The 17,914-nt window shown below is 35.4% G+C and overlaps 1 protein-coding gene across 1 annotated transcript in view; it reads right to left on the bottom strand.

The window, feature by feature from the left end:
- Positions 1-16,951, bottom strand: part of GNAT3 (G protein subunit alpha transducin 3) — a 55,036-nt gene extending 38,085 nt beyond the window's left edge. The window contains exon 1 of the mRNA NM_001109982.1: positions 16,750-16,951. Within this exon, the coding sequence (NP_001103452.1) occupies positions 16,750-16,867 (118 nt within the window). The 5' untranslated portion in view covers positions 16,868-16,951. The remainder of the gene's footprint in view (positions 1-16,749) is intronic.
- Positions 16,952-17,914: the final 963 nt, after the last annotated feature.

Below are 17,914 nucleotides of genomic sequence, written 5' to 3'. Positions count from 1 at the left end.
GCTGATCTCCTTCAGAATGGACTGGTTGGATCTCCTTGCAGTCCAAGGGACTCTCAAGAGTCTTCTCCAACACCACAATTCAAAAGCATCAATTCCTCAGCACTCAACCTTCTTTATAGTCCAACTCTCATATCCATACATGACTACTGGAAAAATCATAGCTTTGCCTAGATGGACCTTGCTTGGCAAAATAATGTCTCTGCTTTTTAATATGTTGTCTAGGTTGATCATAGCTTTTCTTCCAAGGAGCCAGTGTCTTTTAATTTCATGGCTGCAGTCACCATCTGCAGTGATTTTGGAGCCCCAAAAAATCAACTCTGTCACTGCATTGTTTCCCCATCTATTTGCCATGAAGTGATGGGACTGCGTGCCATGATCTTAGTTTTTTGAATCTTGAGTTTTAAGCCAGCTTTTTCATTCTCCTCTTTTACTTTCATCAAGAGGCTCTTTAGTTCTTCTTCACTTTCTGCCATAAGGGTAGTGGTATTTGTATATCTGAGGTTATTGATATTTTCCCCAGCACTCTTGATTCCAGCTTATGCTTCATCCAGCCCAACATTTCACAAGATATGTTAAATAAGCAGGGTGACAATATACAGCCTAATACTAATCTTATAATGATGCCTTATTTTAAATTATTAACTGGTAATGTCAATACCAATATGATGTCAAGACATATATTTAAAATCACTTTTTTAAAATCAATATGGAAGATGTGAACTTTTATAGACATATGGGTATGCAGTTTATGAGTTTATGGTTGTAATCTTTTGGTAGACTATTGACATAAAAGATTTTTAGCTTCGTTTCTTGTTTAGAAGCAATTCTATTTCATTCACTATTCTTCTTTCTCATTGAGCAACAACCAACTTCTCTGTCTCTTCCATGTTACAACCCATCATATAGCCTAGATAGTGGGTAGTGAAATGTAATAAGCAAACTCATGTTTTGGAATAAATGTAAGGTTGTACTCATTGCTGAATGTGGGTGTCTTGATGGAAGTTAATCTCTGAGAGTTTCCTCCTTTATAAAATTGACTTACTGATATCTATCTCCTAGGGTTTGGGTAGATTGAAATAGTTGGTACAGAGTCTAACTTACAATGAGTTCTCAACATTCTGTATTATTTGGAACATTCTCCACCTCTTTTCGAAGAGATATTTCAATTATAATATGTTTGACTCCTTTCATCCTTTCTTCTGGAACATGATTTTTAGATTCCTTACCCGCTGAATCACACTCCATGCGAGAGCCAATGTCCTTCTGAAACACTGTCTGACTTAAAATTTTGCCATAGATATAGGTGATTTTATTAAGGGTACTGATTTTCTGATTTAGTAACATAGGGGTACAAAATAGATCTGCCTCAATCCTAGTACTTATTTCTAAATAGAACACTTTTCTTAATAGACATTATGATTAGTTTACCTCTTCTTCTATTTTTTTTTTTTTGGTAGCTGTATTTTTTTAACCTATATTGAACTTTTAGCAGTTAATCTGTTTCTACTTTTTTACATCATCACTTAGCAAACTGATTTTCCTACATACTATATGGGTATACTACATGTGTATAGCTGATTTTGAACTTCAATTAAAGATATCTGCTAAATTCTGTGCATTTGGGCCAAGCATTTCTGCTAGTTTAGATCACTTGGAATACTGACTTTACCTTAAACTGTATTCTTCCAAATTCTGAATCTTACTCAAATGGGAAATTTTGCCTTATCCACTTTCACTCAAATCCCTGATGAGAACATTGAAAAGGAGAAGGTCAAAGACAGGAAACTGTCAGTCCATTCATCATCGTAAGTCCTTGTTCACAACCTGTAGTTAATGATGCTAAATATTCCCCATTAAGTATGACCATTACTACAGGTTTTTGTACCTACTCTTTATTTCTAGTGTGATAAAAGTTTTTATCAAGAATGTGTAAAAGTTTGTTTAGTGTGTATGTGTGTGTTCATGCACATGTGTGTGCATCTCCTGTCATAATCATGATGTTCTTTCTCCTCTGATAATGTGAATAATATTAATGTTCCAATAGTATTTCAACAGGTCATTCTTGAGTTCTCTCTTACCTCTGGCTTTTTTCTTTTAATATACATTTTTACGTTGTTGAAATCAGTTTGGTGATATTTTGGTTTGGTGTTTGGATCTGCATTCATGAAGGAGTTGGCCTGTTTTTGTCAAATTTTATTGTTAAGTTTATCAAATAATCTATTGAGAAGGATTTCCTTTAAAAGTTTTTATGATTTTAAAGTGATCTGCTCATGAAGTATTTCAAAGAATCCATTTGCAAAATAATATGGATGAATTTGCAGATATATTCGCCTATTTTCTTTTATCAGAAAAATAATATCCCAATTTACACTTATTTTCCTCAAACTTTTAATTTTAATAATCTCATAAACTATGGAATTTTGAGAAAATAGTACATTAGATACCTATATTTTATTCCTTCACCTTACCAATTATTAGCACTTTGTCCTTTGCATTTTTTCATATATATAAATTCATATACACACATATATATACATGTGTATACATACATATATACATGTATATCTGTCTTTATATTTATGCTTTGTTTTGCTGAACCTCTTGAAAGCAATCACACACTTCACCCGTATATAATTCAGAATGCATCTTCTAAGGTGCATTCTAAGAATAGGTCATTGTTCCAGAAAATCATAACACTATTTTCATGCTTAAGAATATCTATACAAATTCAAAATGTTATATAAAATATACTCCATATTCATATTTATTTGATTGTTCCAAATTGTTTTTCAGACCTTTTCTATTTCTTGGACCCAGGATCCAATCAAGTCTTACACATTTCCTTTGTATGTTATGCTATTTAAACTCTTAATTTAGACTGTTTCCCATGTTATACTGCTGTTGTTATTATGTTTTCATAACTGGCATTTTTCCAAAGTCTAGGACAGTTTATTATACAATGTCCAATATTCTGTATTTGTGTGGTGATTAGATCCAGTGTGGTGTAAATATCTTAGCATAAATATAAGTAATTTTGTGGGGCTTTTTGTAGTGAATCACATTAGTAGTCATATGGTGTCAGATATATTTCAATTACTAGTGTAACATCAAGTACCTGTTTCTATGATGTAGTAATGATGAGCATTCTGAAACTGTAAAAAGTCATCAGCCAAACAAGCGTATTTCATTTGTGAGAATGTTGTGGCTATGTACTCTTTCCTTCCTAATGAAAATTTATTTAAATACTTCCAGTTTTATACTTATTTTAAAATAGTTGATAATATTTAAAACATCATATATATATATATGCCTTCTAGGATTTTGAAGTATTTTAACTTCAAAATCCTTTTGGTGGCTCAGATGGTGTCCTTCTGGTGGCTCAGACAGTAAAGCATCTTCCTACAATGCGGGAAACCAGGGTTCAATCCCTGAGTAGGGAAGATCTCCTGGAGAAGGAAATGGCACCACTCCAGTATTCTTGCCTGGAAAATCCCATGGACGGAGGAAACTGGTAGGCCACAGTCCATGGGGTCGCAAAGAGTCGGACACGACTGAGCGACTTCACTGTCTTTCTTTCTTTTCTCATCTTTTTAATATACTTCTTAGGCTAAAAAGCGGGTAGACCAATGAAATATATAATTATGTGATATTTCCCACACAAGCTTGCTTTAGATAGAAATGTAGATGATAGAAGGATGGATTGATAGAATTTATCTAAGTGTTCCTTAGTTGGGGAACAGTTATGCATTTTGTATGAATTCTTCAAACTAAGACCTTGGTTAATTATACAGTCGGCCTTTATATACTGTATATCTGGGAAAAAGAGAACAGGAATTAAATACATCAAATTAACAGCTCTCACTTGAGTTACCCCTCCTGATTTCCAGACCCATATGTTTACCTGTTCAATAGATATCTCCACTTGGTTGTTCTCCAAACAACACAAATTTGAATGTCTCAAACGACTACTCTTTTTGTTTTTTCCCCAACCTAAACTGTGTCCTGTATTTCACATACTGATGAATCAAATAATCACTCTTCCTTATTCTGCCCTTAATCATTCCTCTGACTTAACAGCCACAGGCAGTCAAGTCACCAAGTTCTATTATTTTGTCTCATAAGATCCCTCAAATCTCACTTTCAAACTTATAATTTCTGCCTTAATTTACAATCTCATCAAGTGTTTGCAGAGTAGTAACAATTTCCTAGTTGGCCTACCTACCTCAAGCACCTGCATAAAGTCTTTATCTTATAGCATAGCTTGGATAGTCTTAGACAAAAAAATCCAAGTATTATTATTCTCGTTTACATTTCTAAAAATCTATCAAAATCTTCATTGACTTAAAAAAAATACCTTATTATATGACATACATGTTTTTTTTTTTTCCCCAGTTCTTTGCAAGTGCCAAATGTATATCTATGCTTTAGTCACCGTAACCAGCCTACAGAAATGTTTTATGTTCCCAGCTCCATCATTCTTCCATGCATTATGCAGGCATGCTTTTCTGTGCTAGGATATCAGTGAAGACAAAAGCAGACATATCCACTGTTTTTATAGAACTTAGAATGTGGATACTAAGTTAAAAATGACAGAAATAAACATTAAAGCCTTTGTTCTCCTGTAAACTAATGTGTGATCTTAAAAATTGAATTACCTCAGTAAATTCTCATTTTCTTCTCTATATAATGAAAATACTATTTCATAGCATTTCCTTGTAGATTGAAAACCATAACAGAGTAGTGGAATAAAACAGAAACATGAGACCCATTCTAGCAGAGATAAGGCTAGAACTAAGCTTTGTAACAAAGATCAATCTTTGGACAATGAATAGAGAATGATTACAAAGAAAGGAATTAAAGAAGATTGAAATACTAGAGTGAATATAATGGAAAAGAATATAATGAAGGGCCTCATTAAAAAGATGAAGTTTGAGGATGAATGGACAGCAAGATAAACTTGGAGGATGATTGCTAGGTGCCCCAAAGTATAATCAGATTATTGATAAATAACAATTGTTGACTTAAAAAAAAACATACGATGAGAGTTTGAGTTAAGTGTTATTTGGGGGCAAAATGAAGACTATAACCCAGAAGATAACATTTCAAATAGCATTGAGAAACTGCTCCAAAGAGGTAGGGGAGGATCATTATATATGTAATTTTGGAGAAGGGGGAGTACATGCAATCAAGCACACATTTTTTGTAAAAAGTTTCTTCTAGTGTCACGAAGGTTACACCTAGTCATAAGGAGTAGATGTTAGTGATTTTAGTGCTTTTCTAGATATAAGGAAATACAAGAATTGAACTTATAAAATTGGCTCCCCAAAACATCTATCTGAAGACCTGTTCTGTCAGTTTTTCCTAAAGGACAGAGTGCCTCATTTCTGTTTTCTACCTTGAACTTCTTTAAGGGGATGTTGAAGATCAGCAGCTATAGCAGCACATGATTTAATCCTTGCAGTGATAGATGGCAAGTAACCACGGCAACTGCTAATTTGTAGTTGACACAAATATGGATCCAGAAATCGGGCAAAAGAAAGGATGTTAGAGTCATTCTTCTACAAGTGATAGCTACGTCCTGATATGAGGTCCCTGATACAGTACAGACTGAAAAACACAAAGGCTCAAGGACAAATTTTGGTGAATGAAACTACTTATAAATGGAAAAAAAAGAAGCAAGCTTGAATGAAGTGAGGAGTAGAGGGATATAAAAAATTAGAAAGTATTGCGGTGTAACAGGAGTTAAGAAAAATTCAGTTATTGAGGTCTCAGCTTTGTGAATTGCAGATTATCAGGGATCTGTGAGAGATCATTTTTGGTAAAGAGAATGAATATACAAATGAGATCTCAATTAACTGAAGAGAATGGAAACAGTATAGCAATAGAAGAAGTGACCATAGACTAGTTGGAGAAGTATTTTAGTATAAACACATTTTAAAAGATAACTATATACGGTGAATCAAATGAGCTTTATGGAATCAAAGAAAAATCTCTAGGTGACTGGGAAGAAATACCATTATCTGCCAAGAGGAAGGAGCTAGCAGAGAAGAAGTTTGAAAGTGACAAATGGGATAATTCATAAAGCAAAATTCTTAAAATATAGAAGGGGATACAATTTATAGCACAAAGGCTGAAGTTACCCTTAAATGAGAATGGAATACCACAAACTCCTTAAAACTAGTTAAAGTGGAAGAGAATGAAGGAAAGCTTAGTGAAGAGATGCTTTGGAGAAAGCTTTGGAGATGATGTTTGATGACGGTCTTATGAGCAGTGGTCATCTAGGGTGAGGTGGAAGGAGAGGAGACTGTAGTTGAAAGTGATGTTGGAAATGTAGAAATAGCTGCCTTTTGGAATATTTTAGTAATAAACTACAAATAAGTAAAATAATTATTAGCCTGGATAAGGTTAAAAACTCCCATTTGAATGCAGAGTTCAAAGAATTGCAAGGAGAGATAAGACAGCCTTCCTCAGTGATCCGTGCAAAGAAATACAGGAAAACAATAGAATGAGAAACGCTAGAGATTTCTTCAAGAAAATTAGAGACACCAAGGGAACATTTCATGCGAATATGGGCACAATAAAGGACAGAAATGATATGGACCAAACAGAAGCAGAAGATAGTAAGAAGAGGTGACAAGAACACAGTGTGGTGTGATCTCTCACCTAGAGCCAGACATCTGAGGTCAAGTGGGCCTTAGGAAGCAACACTATGAACGAAGCTAGTGGAGGTGATGGAATTCCAGTTGAGCTCTTTCAAGTCGTAAAAGATGATGCTGTGAGAGTGCTCCAGTCAATATGCCAGCTAATTTGGAAAATTCAGCAGTGCCCACAGGACTGGAAGAGGTCAGTTTTCATTCCAATCCCAAAGAAAGGTAATGCCAAAGAATGCTCAAGCTACCAAACAATTGCACTCATCTCACAGGCTAGCAAAGAAGGCTCAAACTTCTCTAAGCCAGGCTTCAACAGTCTGTGAACTGTGAAATTCCAGATGTTTAAACTGGATTTAGAAAAGGCAGAAGAACCAGAGATCAAATTGCCAACATCTGTTGGATCATCGAAAAAGCAAATGAGTTCTAGAAAATCATCTACTTCTGCTCTATTGACTATGCCAAAGCCTTTGACTGCGTCTATCACAAATGTGGAAAATACTTCAACAGATGGAAATACCAGAGTACCTGACCTGCCTCCTGAGACTCTGTAGGCAGGTCAAGAAGCAACAGTCAGAACTGGACCTGGAACAACAGACTGGTTCCAAATCAGGAAAGGAGTACATCAAGGCTGTATATTGTCACCCTGCTTATTTAACTTATATGCAGAGTACATCCGGAGAAGGCAATGGCACCCCACTCCAGTACTCTTGCCTGGAAAATTCCATGGATGGAGGAGCCTGGTAGGCTGCAGTCCATGGGGTCGCTAGGAGTCGGGTACGACTGAGCAACTTCACTTTATTTTTTCACTTTCATGCATTGGAGAAAGAAATGGCAACCCACTCCAGTGTTCTTGCTTAGAGAATCCCAGGGACAGGGGAGCCTGGTGGGCTGCCTTCTATGGGGTCGCACAGAGTTGGACACGACTGGAGCGACTTAGCAGCAGCAGCAGAGTACATCATGCAAACTGCCAGGCAGGATGAAGCACAAGCTGGAATCAAGATTGCTGGAAGAAATATCAATAACATCAGATATGCAGATGACAATACCCTTATGGCAGAAAGTGAAGAACTAAAGAGCCTCTTGATAAAAGTGAAAGAGGAGAGTGAAAATGTTGGCTTAAAGTTCAACATGCAAAAAAATAAGATCATGGTGTCTGGTCCCATCACTTCATGGCAAATAGATGGGGAAACAGTGGAAACAGTGACAGACTTTATTTTGGGGGGTTCCAAAATCACTGAAGATGGTGAGTGCAGCCATGAAATTAAAAGACACTTGCTCCTTGGAAGAAAAATTATGACCAACCTAGACAGCATATTAAAGAGCAGAGACATTACTTTGCCAACAATGGTCCATCTAGTCAAAGCTATGGTTTTTCCAGTAATCATGTATGGATGTAAAATTTGGACTATAAAGAAAACTTAGCACTGAAGAATTTATGCTTTTGAACTGTGGTTTTGGAGAAGACTCTTGAGAGTCCCTTGGACTGCAAGGAGATCCAACCAGTCCATCCTAAAGGAAATCAGTCCTGAATATTCACTGGAAGGACTGATGCTGAAGCTGAAACTCCAATACTTTGGCCACCTGATGAGAAAACTGACTCATTTGAAAAGACCCTGATGCTGGCAAAGATTGAAGGCAGGAGAAGGGGACGACAGAGGATGAGGTGGTTGGATGGCATCACCGACTCAATAGACATGAGTTTGAGTAAACTCCAAGAGTTGTTGATGGACAGGGACGCCTGGCGTGCTGCAGTCCATGGGGTCACAAAGAGTCAGACACGACTGATTGAAAGTTAAAAACAGGAAATTGTCAACCAGGAAACAGAATGATACATCATTTTATTCTACAGCACCTGGGAACGAAGGAAATTAGGTATTTACATGGGACCAGGATCAGCACTAAAGGTTGAAAAGATGTTAAATAATGTTACTTTGGAATAAATCAGTTGGGAGTAGTGTTATTAGAACAATAATAAGTGGAAACTTTGAGGAGTTTTCCAGGTTTGAAGTTGTGAATGTCAACTAAGATAGAGGATTAGGGTAAAGAATATTTTAGACTTTAAGAGGGACACAGGTAAAATGGTCAACGTTGAAAGGAAGCAATATGAAATCAAAGATAGAATCCAGTAAGTATGAACAAGTATGAGATGGTAAAGAATCATATGCTGGTCAGGGAGTGACATATCTAGATATCTTAAAAGAAAACAATTTTAAGTAGCAAATTATATTTGAATATAAAATATTGAGGCAGGAATTAAACCTTTGAGTTCTAGTTTATTGACCATCTGGTGATGTCCATGTGTAGATTCTTCTCTTTTGTTGTTGGAAGAGTGTGTTTGCTATGACCAGTGTGTTCTTTTGGCAAAACTGTTAGCCTTTGCCTGCTTCATTTTGGCCTTCATTTCCAAGGCCAAATTAGCCTGTTACTCCAGGTATCTCTTGACTTCCTACTTTTGCATTCCAGTCCTCTAAAATGATAAGGACATCTCTTTGGAGTGTTAGTTCTAGAAAGTCTTGTGGGGCTTCATAAAACCATTCAACCAGCTTCTTCAGCATTACTGGTTGGGGCAAAGACTTGGATTACTGTGATATTGAATGGTTTGCCTTGGAAACGAACAGAGATCATTCTGTCGTTTTTGAGATTGCATCCAAGTACTGAACTTTGGACTTTGTGTTGACTGTGAGGGCTACTCCATTTCTTCTAAGGGATTCTTGCCCACAGTAGTAGATATAATGGTCATGTGTGTTAAATTCACCCATTCCAGTCCACTTTAGTTCGCTGATTCCTAAAATGTCGATGTTCACTCTTGCCATCTCCTGTTTGACCACTTCCAATTTGCCTTGATTCATGGACCTAACATTCCAGGTTTCTATGCAACATAACTCTTTACACCATCAGACTTTACTTCCATCAACAGTCACATCCACATCTGGGTGTTGTTTTTGCTTTGGCTCCATCTCTTCATTCTTTCTGGAATTATTTCTCCACTGTTCTCTAGTAGCATACTGGGCACCTACTAACCTGGGGAGTTCATCTTTCAGTGTTGTATAATTTTGCCTTTTTATACTGTTCATGGGGTTTTTAAGGCAAGAATCCTGAAGTGGTTTGCCATTTCCTTCTTCAGTGGAATACATTTTGTCAGAACTCTCCACCATGACCCATCCGTCTTGGGTGGTACTACATGGAATGGCTCATAGATTATATTCTTTGCAGCCAAAGATGGAGAAGCTCTATACAGTCAGCAAACACAAGACCAGGAGCTGACTGTGGCTCAGATCATGAACTCCTTATTGCCAAATTCAGGCTTAACTTGAAGAAATTAGGGAAAACCACTAGATCATTCAGGTGTGACCTAAATCAAACCCCTTATGATTATACTGAGGAAATGACAAATATATTTAAGAGATTAGATCTGATAGGCATAAAGAACTACTGACATAAAGAACAGTGCATAAAGAACTACTGACAAAGGCTTGTGATTGTACAGGAGGCAGTGATCAGGACCATTCCCAAGAAAAAGAAATGCAAAAAAGGCAAAATAGTTGTCTGAGGAGCCCTTTCAAATAGCTGTGAAAAGAAGAGACGCTAAAGACAAAGGAGAAAAGGAAAGATACACCCATCTGAATGGAGAGTTCCAAAGAACAGCAAGGAGAGATAAGAAAGCCTTCTTCAGTGATCAGTGCAAAGAAATAGAGGAAAACAATAGAATAGGAAAGACTAGAGATCTCCTCAAGAAAATCTCTATACCAAGGGAACATTTTATGCAAAGATGGGCACAATAAAGGACAGAAATGGTAGGGACCTAACAGAAGCAGAAGATATTAAGAAGTAGTGGCAAGAACACACAGAAGAACTATACAAAAAAGATCTTCATGACCCAGATAACCATGATGGTGTGATCAGTCACCTAGAGCCTGACATTCCAGAATGTGAAATCAAGTGAGCCTTAAGAAGCCTCACTACGAGCAAAGCTAGTGGAGGTGATGGAATTCCAGTTGAGATATTTCAAATCCTAAAAGATGATGCTGTGAAAGTGCTGCACTCAATATGCCTGCAAATTTGGAAAACTCAGCAGTGGCCACAGGACTGCAAAAGGTCAGTTTTCATTCCAATCCCAAAGAAAGGCAGTGTCAAAGAATGTTCAAACTACTGAACAATTGCACTCATCTCACACACTTAGCAAAGCAAGGCTCAAAATTCCCCATGCCAGGCTTCTACAGTATGTGAACTGTGAAATATTCCAGATGTTCAAGCTGGATTTAGAAAAGGTAGAGGAACCAGAGATCAAATTGCCAACATCATTGAGAACGCAAGAGAGTTCCAGAAAAACATCTACTTCTGCTCTATTGTCTATGCCAAAGACTTTGACTGAGTGGGTCACATCAAACGGTTGACAAGTCTTAAAGAGATGGGAATAACAGAGCACCTGACCTGCCTCCTGAGAAATCTGTATGCAAGTCAAGAAGCAACAATTAGAATTGGACATGGAACAACAGACTGGTTCCAAGTTGGGAAAAGAGTAGGTCAAGACTGTATATTGTCACCCTGTTTAATTAGCTTATGTGCAGAGTATGTCATGCGAAATGCCAGGCTGGATGAAGCACAAGCTGGAATCAAGATTTCTGGGAAAAATATCAATAACATCAGATATGCAAGATGACACCACCCTTATGGCAGAAAGCAAAGAAGAACTAAAGAGCCTCTTAATGAAAGTGAAAGAAGAGAGTGAAAAATCTGGCTTAGAACTCAACATTCAAAAAAATAAGATCATGGCATCTGGTCCCATCACTTCAAGGCACACAGAGGGGGCAATAATGGACACAGTAATAGACTTTCTTTTCTTGAGCTCCAAAATCACTGCAGATGGTGACTGCAGCCATGAAATTAAAAGACGCTTGCTCCTTGGAAGAAAAGCTATGACCAACCTAGATAGTATACTAAAAAGTAGAGACGTTACTTTGCAAACAAAGGTCTGTCTAGTCAGGCTGTGGTTTTTCCAGTAGTCATGTATGGATGTGAGAGTTGGACTACAAAAAAAATCTGAGTGCCAAAGAATTGGGTTTTTTTGAACTGTGGTGTTGGAGAAGACTCTTGAGAGTCCCTTGGATTGCCAGGAGATCTAACCAGTCCATCCTAAAGGAAATCAGTCCTAAATATTCACTGGAAGGACTGATGCTGAAGCTGAAACTCCAATACTTTGGCCACCTGATGTGAAAAATGACTTATTGGAAAAGACCCTGATGCTGGGAAAGATTGAAGTCAGGAGGAAAACAGGACAACAGAGGATGAGATGGTTGGATGGCATCTCTGACTCGATAGACATGAGTTTGAGTAAGCTCCACAAGTCAGTAATGCACAGGGAAGCCTGGCGTGCTGTAGTCCATGGGGTCTCAAACAGTCAGACATGACTAAGTCACTGAACTGACTCTAGTTTATTAGGATTGGAGTCTAATACACAAAATCAATATTTTTATATCTTGATGAGTATTACCTTCAATTTCAGCTTGAATCCCACTTCATTAGAGGCAAATTCTACATTGATATATTTGTAGGAAAGTTAAATAAGGAGATGGATTCTGAATTTGAGTGTAAATCTTAACTGGAAGTATATTTTATGTAAAATTTATCACAGAGACTTTATACCATCATATGTTTCACTACCCTCTTTCCTTTTTAATTAATGGAGGGGTAAATAAATTGTGTTTATGTAAAATTTATGTAAAATTTATCACAGAGACTTTACACCATCAAATGTTTCACTACCCTCTTTCCTTTTTAATTAATGGAGGGGTAAATAAATTGTGTTAACTCATGTTGCTTATCTGAATATTTTTAAAAGTACAGCATTGCTCTTAAATCAATAATTAAGGTTTGAATATAGAAAATGAATATAAAAATGCTCTGTGATATAACATGAGATGTTCTGTTATATTACAGTTAATGAGAGTTATTTTCAGCAAGACAGGATATTTAATCTCATTAACAAATACCATAAGTTGGCTAAATATGGAATGCCTTAATGAATGGTTTATATATTTCATGTGAGGGACTTATGAGTCTGTTAATGTGTCCTGATTATTAGATATATATTAATCTAAAACAAACAAATCAGTGCAAAATGTTTGTCTAAGTGCTTTTTGCCGGTTAGAGAAAAGGGACACTGTAGAGAGCTATTTGATGCTGCCAAATGCCATTAGTTATAAAAAATATAACTGTAAATATTTGACTTTTCCTCTGAAGGCTTCAGATTGCTATGGTGCAAATAGTTGCTTTGGAGACAATTTGAAACTCTCCAAGTAGACTGTTTCTTTCCACTTTACTGAAAAACAATTTTAAACATTTGTACAAATAGTACAAATAGTAAAAATATTGTACAAATAGTAAAAATATTGTACACCCAAAAGATTGATATCTTTATAAAAATAAAATATTGTAAAATATTTTTAAACAAAATATATTAATATAACAAAGAATGATTTTAATTTAAAAAAATTGGAAACATTACTCAGGAATTGCTTCTACATGTTGTTCACAAGATTCATATCACTGGTTATCCGAAAGAAGTTTTTTTTTTTCTAATTATGCTTTGCAAGTTTTAATTGTAACATAATTATTCCAGGGGACCTGTGTAAGTGATCACATCCACAGACAAGCATTGACTATACTGGTGTATTAGAAACATAAAATAGAGCTTCTACACTTGATGAATTTATACTCTAGCCAGTGACTGAGGAATACCTCCAGTTTTCTGCATCCTTTCCCACTCATATATAGAAATGCTTTTAAAAATAAAAAGACCTATTTAAACAGAATACAAGTAAGAACTTTGACATAGCATGAGTCTTATGTCCTCTTTCCTCTTGATATACATAAAAGGATATACATATGTGTATGTACATTGCATTACTCGATAATTACATAAAATTAATGTATATACACATATACATTAAAAATGATACTGTGATGTTTACAAGATAGCACATAGAAAAATAAAGAATAAATGGTTTAGAATTAAAGGAGTAGAGCACCAGTATTGAGTAGTCCATGACAGTGCTGGAAATCACTGGCTAAAAGCTCATTACAATATCATAACTGAACATTATAGAATGAATGAGGCAAGGTTTCAGATATGATGAAAAAATAAAGCTATTTTTTCCCCTATACTTTGGAGCTCTGAATCTATCCAGCTCATGTGATGAAAATTTGTAAAAGTGAAAAAAAGAAGTAATGTGTTAAATAAAGTAAATTTGAACTAAAATTTGAAATAATAAATATAAAGAAAGGAGATATAGGAAAAACAGAAACATCAACCACAATGATCTCACAATGAAAAGACAGGTATTTCTTTTGAATGGAATTGAAGTGTAATCAAACATCTATAAATTAAGATTTTTTTTTTCTAATTTAAATAAAATTAAAAAATAAAGTAACATAGGAAATCTACAAAAAAGAACAGCTTATACATTAGCATTTGTTTTTTCTTACTAAAATGCACTCTTTCTGGGGCACCTTTACAGGCTAATTATAAAAACAATACATTCCATGGCATTATTGTCTTGATAGCAGTTTTATCAAATAAGCCGGAAATGTATGTCATCTCCAGTGTTTATTAGAAGGCTGCTTTTTGTTATAGAAGCAGATTTGGCATCTCTTGTATAATTTTACTGAATGTCTGAAAGGTAGAATAAAAGGGAGTCTGTCTTCAAGGTGATCCTTTAGTTGTAAAGTGCACTGTGATATAGATAGCTCTTCAAATTCAGTGAAATCTTACGTCCAGTGATACGGAATAGTACATCTACTCCACAGCACATGTTAACTTGGAAAGTTGTGCTGTGTTTAAAAAATTCACTGAATAACAAGAGGATCAACATAAATAATGAATTCTGTTGAAAAAAATTTTTTTTCAGATTTCTATAAATTTAAGATTTCTGTTTTTATAAAAGTAGAGCCAGACTCAAGTTCTGATTTCTACCAAGGCTCTCCTGGTTGGTCCCACAGGACATACACTCATTGCTTAAAAACAGTTGTTCAGACAAGACTGATGAATGAGAATCATTGTTTCAATGATGGGAGAAATTGGATCTCATTAGTGAGGAGATTTGAGGGTGGGAAGGTTTACTTTGGTTCTACTGAATGCTTTTATATATTAATGAGGCCAAATTGAATATAAAGATAATAGGTTAGATAATTTCAGTTCAAAACATGAGAATTGAAGCAGAGTTATTACAAGATTTTATTGTTTTGAACTTTGACAACTTCATCATTAGATATAAAACTCATATGACTTTCTTGTTAGCTCAGTGAGCTCCTGCAGTGCAGGAGACCCAGGTTCAATCCCTGTTTCTGCAAGATTCCACTCCAGTATTATTGCCTGGAAAATCCGATGGACAGAGGAACTTGGTGGGCTATAGTCCATGGGGTCACAAGAGTCAGACACAGCTTAGTGACTAAACTACCAGATAGAACTTATATAGAGTCCAGAGGGGGAAACTGAGTCAAGGGTTTGAAATATCACTGAACAGGGAAAGCTACAGAGAATTTTATTCATCTGTGTAAATAAGATGTGATAGAGAAGTTCAGTGACATACTGTTGGAACCAAATGAATCCAAATGTATGATAACACTGGAGATGAGTTTATGCAATTGTGATTGTCTTAGGATATTAAAAGCTGTAGTAGTACCACTAAAGTTCTTTGTATATCTTCTATGACGTTACCCTTTCCTCTTTATGTAGCCAGTCACTTTAATCTAAAAATAATTTGTATATTGAAAATATCTATTCTTTTGAAATTTTATTCAAACGTAGGGATTCTCTGTGTATTGTGTTACTAGTCCTGTGCCATGGTTCTTAGTACAACAGGGACACAGAACGTACTTGCTGGAATGTTTGGTGTTCCCTCTCATCTTTTATTTGTTTTCTCTATGTCCACTTATTACTTTCCCTCTTGATCAAAGTCTCAGAAAACTCTGGAGCATTAGGGAAGTTGCATTTGGTGGTTTCATAAGAGCTGACCCCTACATCTTTCTAACTTACCAACCTCTCTTGGTAGTTACTTGTAAGTGCTGTGGGTGTGAGACCTCAGGAATTGGGCATAAAGAGAGAAAACATTTCCTTCCTTGGAAGAGCAAGTGGTGGGAATCTTCTAGCTGGCTTCTGAGATACTCCTGCCACTGGGAGCAAATCAGACATGGTAAAAGCACACATAGATACGAATGAGAATATTTTGTTGTGTGAAAGAGTCACAATTCTGAAATAAAATGGACTGCTTTTGTATATAATGAAGAGCAGGAGGAACATATAACTACGATTAAATTGAAGTTCTTGTTTTATATTCTTTTCATAGGTCTTTATTTTGTTTCAAAATCATATTTATCTTCTAGGCACTGTGACATGTTTAGAAAAATGCATGATGTATGAATTATATTCATTCTTTCAGTTCATTGAACATTTATTAAATTCATAGCTGTGGTTAAATAGTGTGCTGAATTTTGAGGGAATAAAAAATAGAAGAGATGTAATTCCTGACCTCAATGAATATTTAAATATCCTAAAAGGATTTAAATGGAGTATTTTTCAATTATATAGACAGTATTCAGAAGCCTGAATAATATCAGTATCTTTTAAAGTACTTTATCATTACTCTCTAAATAACTTGACTAATTTGTTTTAACAGTATAAGTAATTAAATAACATATTAGTGTTGATACCAAACAAAATATTTCCAAACAAAATGACATAAATCTTTGTAACATGTAATTAAAGGATTTCTTCCATATTAAAAAGTTGATATTCAGAAAATGACGATTACAATAAAATAATAAATGTCCATGAGTTTTTTTAATAATAAAAGATTACTGACATAGAGAAATTGAGTCATCTAGTAAATATTTGTCTCTCTGGTTAATAAAAGACATGCAATAAAATCCTAAGCAAAAAAGTAAATATTTACAGAGTACACATACAATCAATTTTGAAACACATTTTCGTAATAAATCTCCCATATGGTAATACCCTTGAAATTAAAGTTTGAGAAAAGTAAATACATCACAGTTGAAAAAATAGCAGGGTTTTAAAGGCAAAAGGAAAAAAGGATATTACCTAACAACAGCAACTTGACAGTTCTTGCATCTCGCTCAGCATCTTCCTGAAGCTTTTTCTCCAATTCTTTTGATCTTTTGGCTGACTCCTTGCTCTCTGAACTAATTCCAATTCCCATCTTGTAGTGTTAGATGCTTGTCAGTTTATTTGCTCAAACTTTTTGGAATGTAGAGCGCAGCTGGTGCTCTGGTTTGGACATAGGATGTAAGAGCAATGCTCTGCTGAAGTACCCAACAGCCCATTCCCTCATTTTCGAAGACTCTGCTTTGACTAAAGAGATGCTGTCACCTGACAAAGGGTAAAACCACACAGTTCTATGGCAGCTAAAGAGAAAATTCATTATACTTTCAAATTAAGTGGTTACTTCTGGCACTCCTTCAAACCTGTTCATCTTCCTTAAAGAATAGCATACAATAATGTAGAAAGTTATGAAAATCTGTACACTAAAGATCTGAAATGGGCAATTCAAATAGTGTTTATCACTAATAGGCAATCTTTATTGCAAGATTTAAAGTTATAATTATTAACGAACAAACGTGTGTCTTATCTTTAGGTACGTGAGTCTTCAGATTCTTCATAATCACTGTGATATCACTATCAGAATATTTATATTGAATCACCCAGATTTATAGTTCTGCTATGCTTAGATTATGACTCAAAATGATTGAGACACTCTTAGTATCTGTCAGATAACTAGAAAACCTTTTCATTAAAAAATATATATATACATAGTTCTTAAATCTATACACATTGCTATGCTGCCAAACATATAATTCAACACAGAGTGCTCTTAAATTATTTATTTTTGTCTCATAGGATCAATTTCTATAAATTGAGCTTTTACTACTTGTGAGAAAGTTAATTCATCACCATTAATTGAGGGTCTGCTTGGTGGAGACACTGGAATGTGTTTGATTCAGGCAGGGCATTAACTCTTTGGGGCCATTAAGGAACAGCTGTTGTGCTGGAAGGACTTTTATTGATTTGGTACTGAGGGAATAAAAAGCAATATTCTTTGTAACAGTAGGTCATTTGGTTTTTCCTGCAAGGTAAGAATAGTAAATATACCTAAATATGTTCCATGCCTTTCGACTACCCCAACAGACATCATGTCCTTCTCGACAATCTGCAAGTTTGGGGACAGAGATTTTGTTATACAATTTTT

This window comes from Bos taurus, chromosome 4, assembly GCF_002263795.3.
Source record: "Bos taurus isolate L1 Dominette 01449 registration number 42190680 breed Hereford chromosome 4, ARS-UCD2.0, whole genome shotgun sequence".
Lineage (NCBI taxonomy): Eukaryota > Metazoa > Chordata > Mammalia > Artiodactyla > Bovidae > Bos > Bos taurus.
This window is presented reverse-complemented; position numbering and strand designations above follow the sequence as displayed.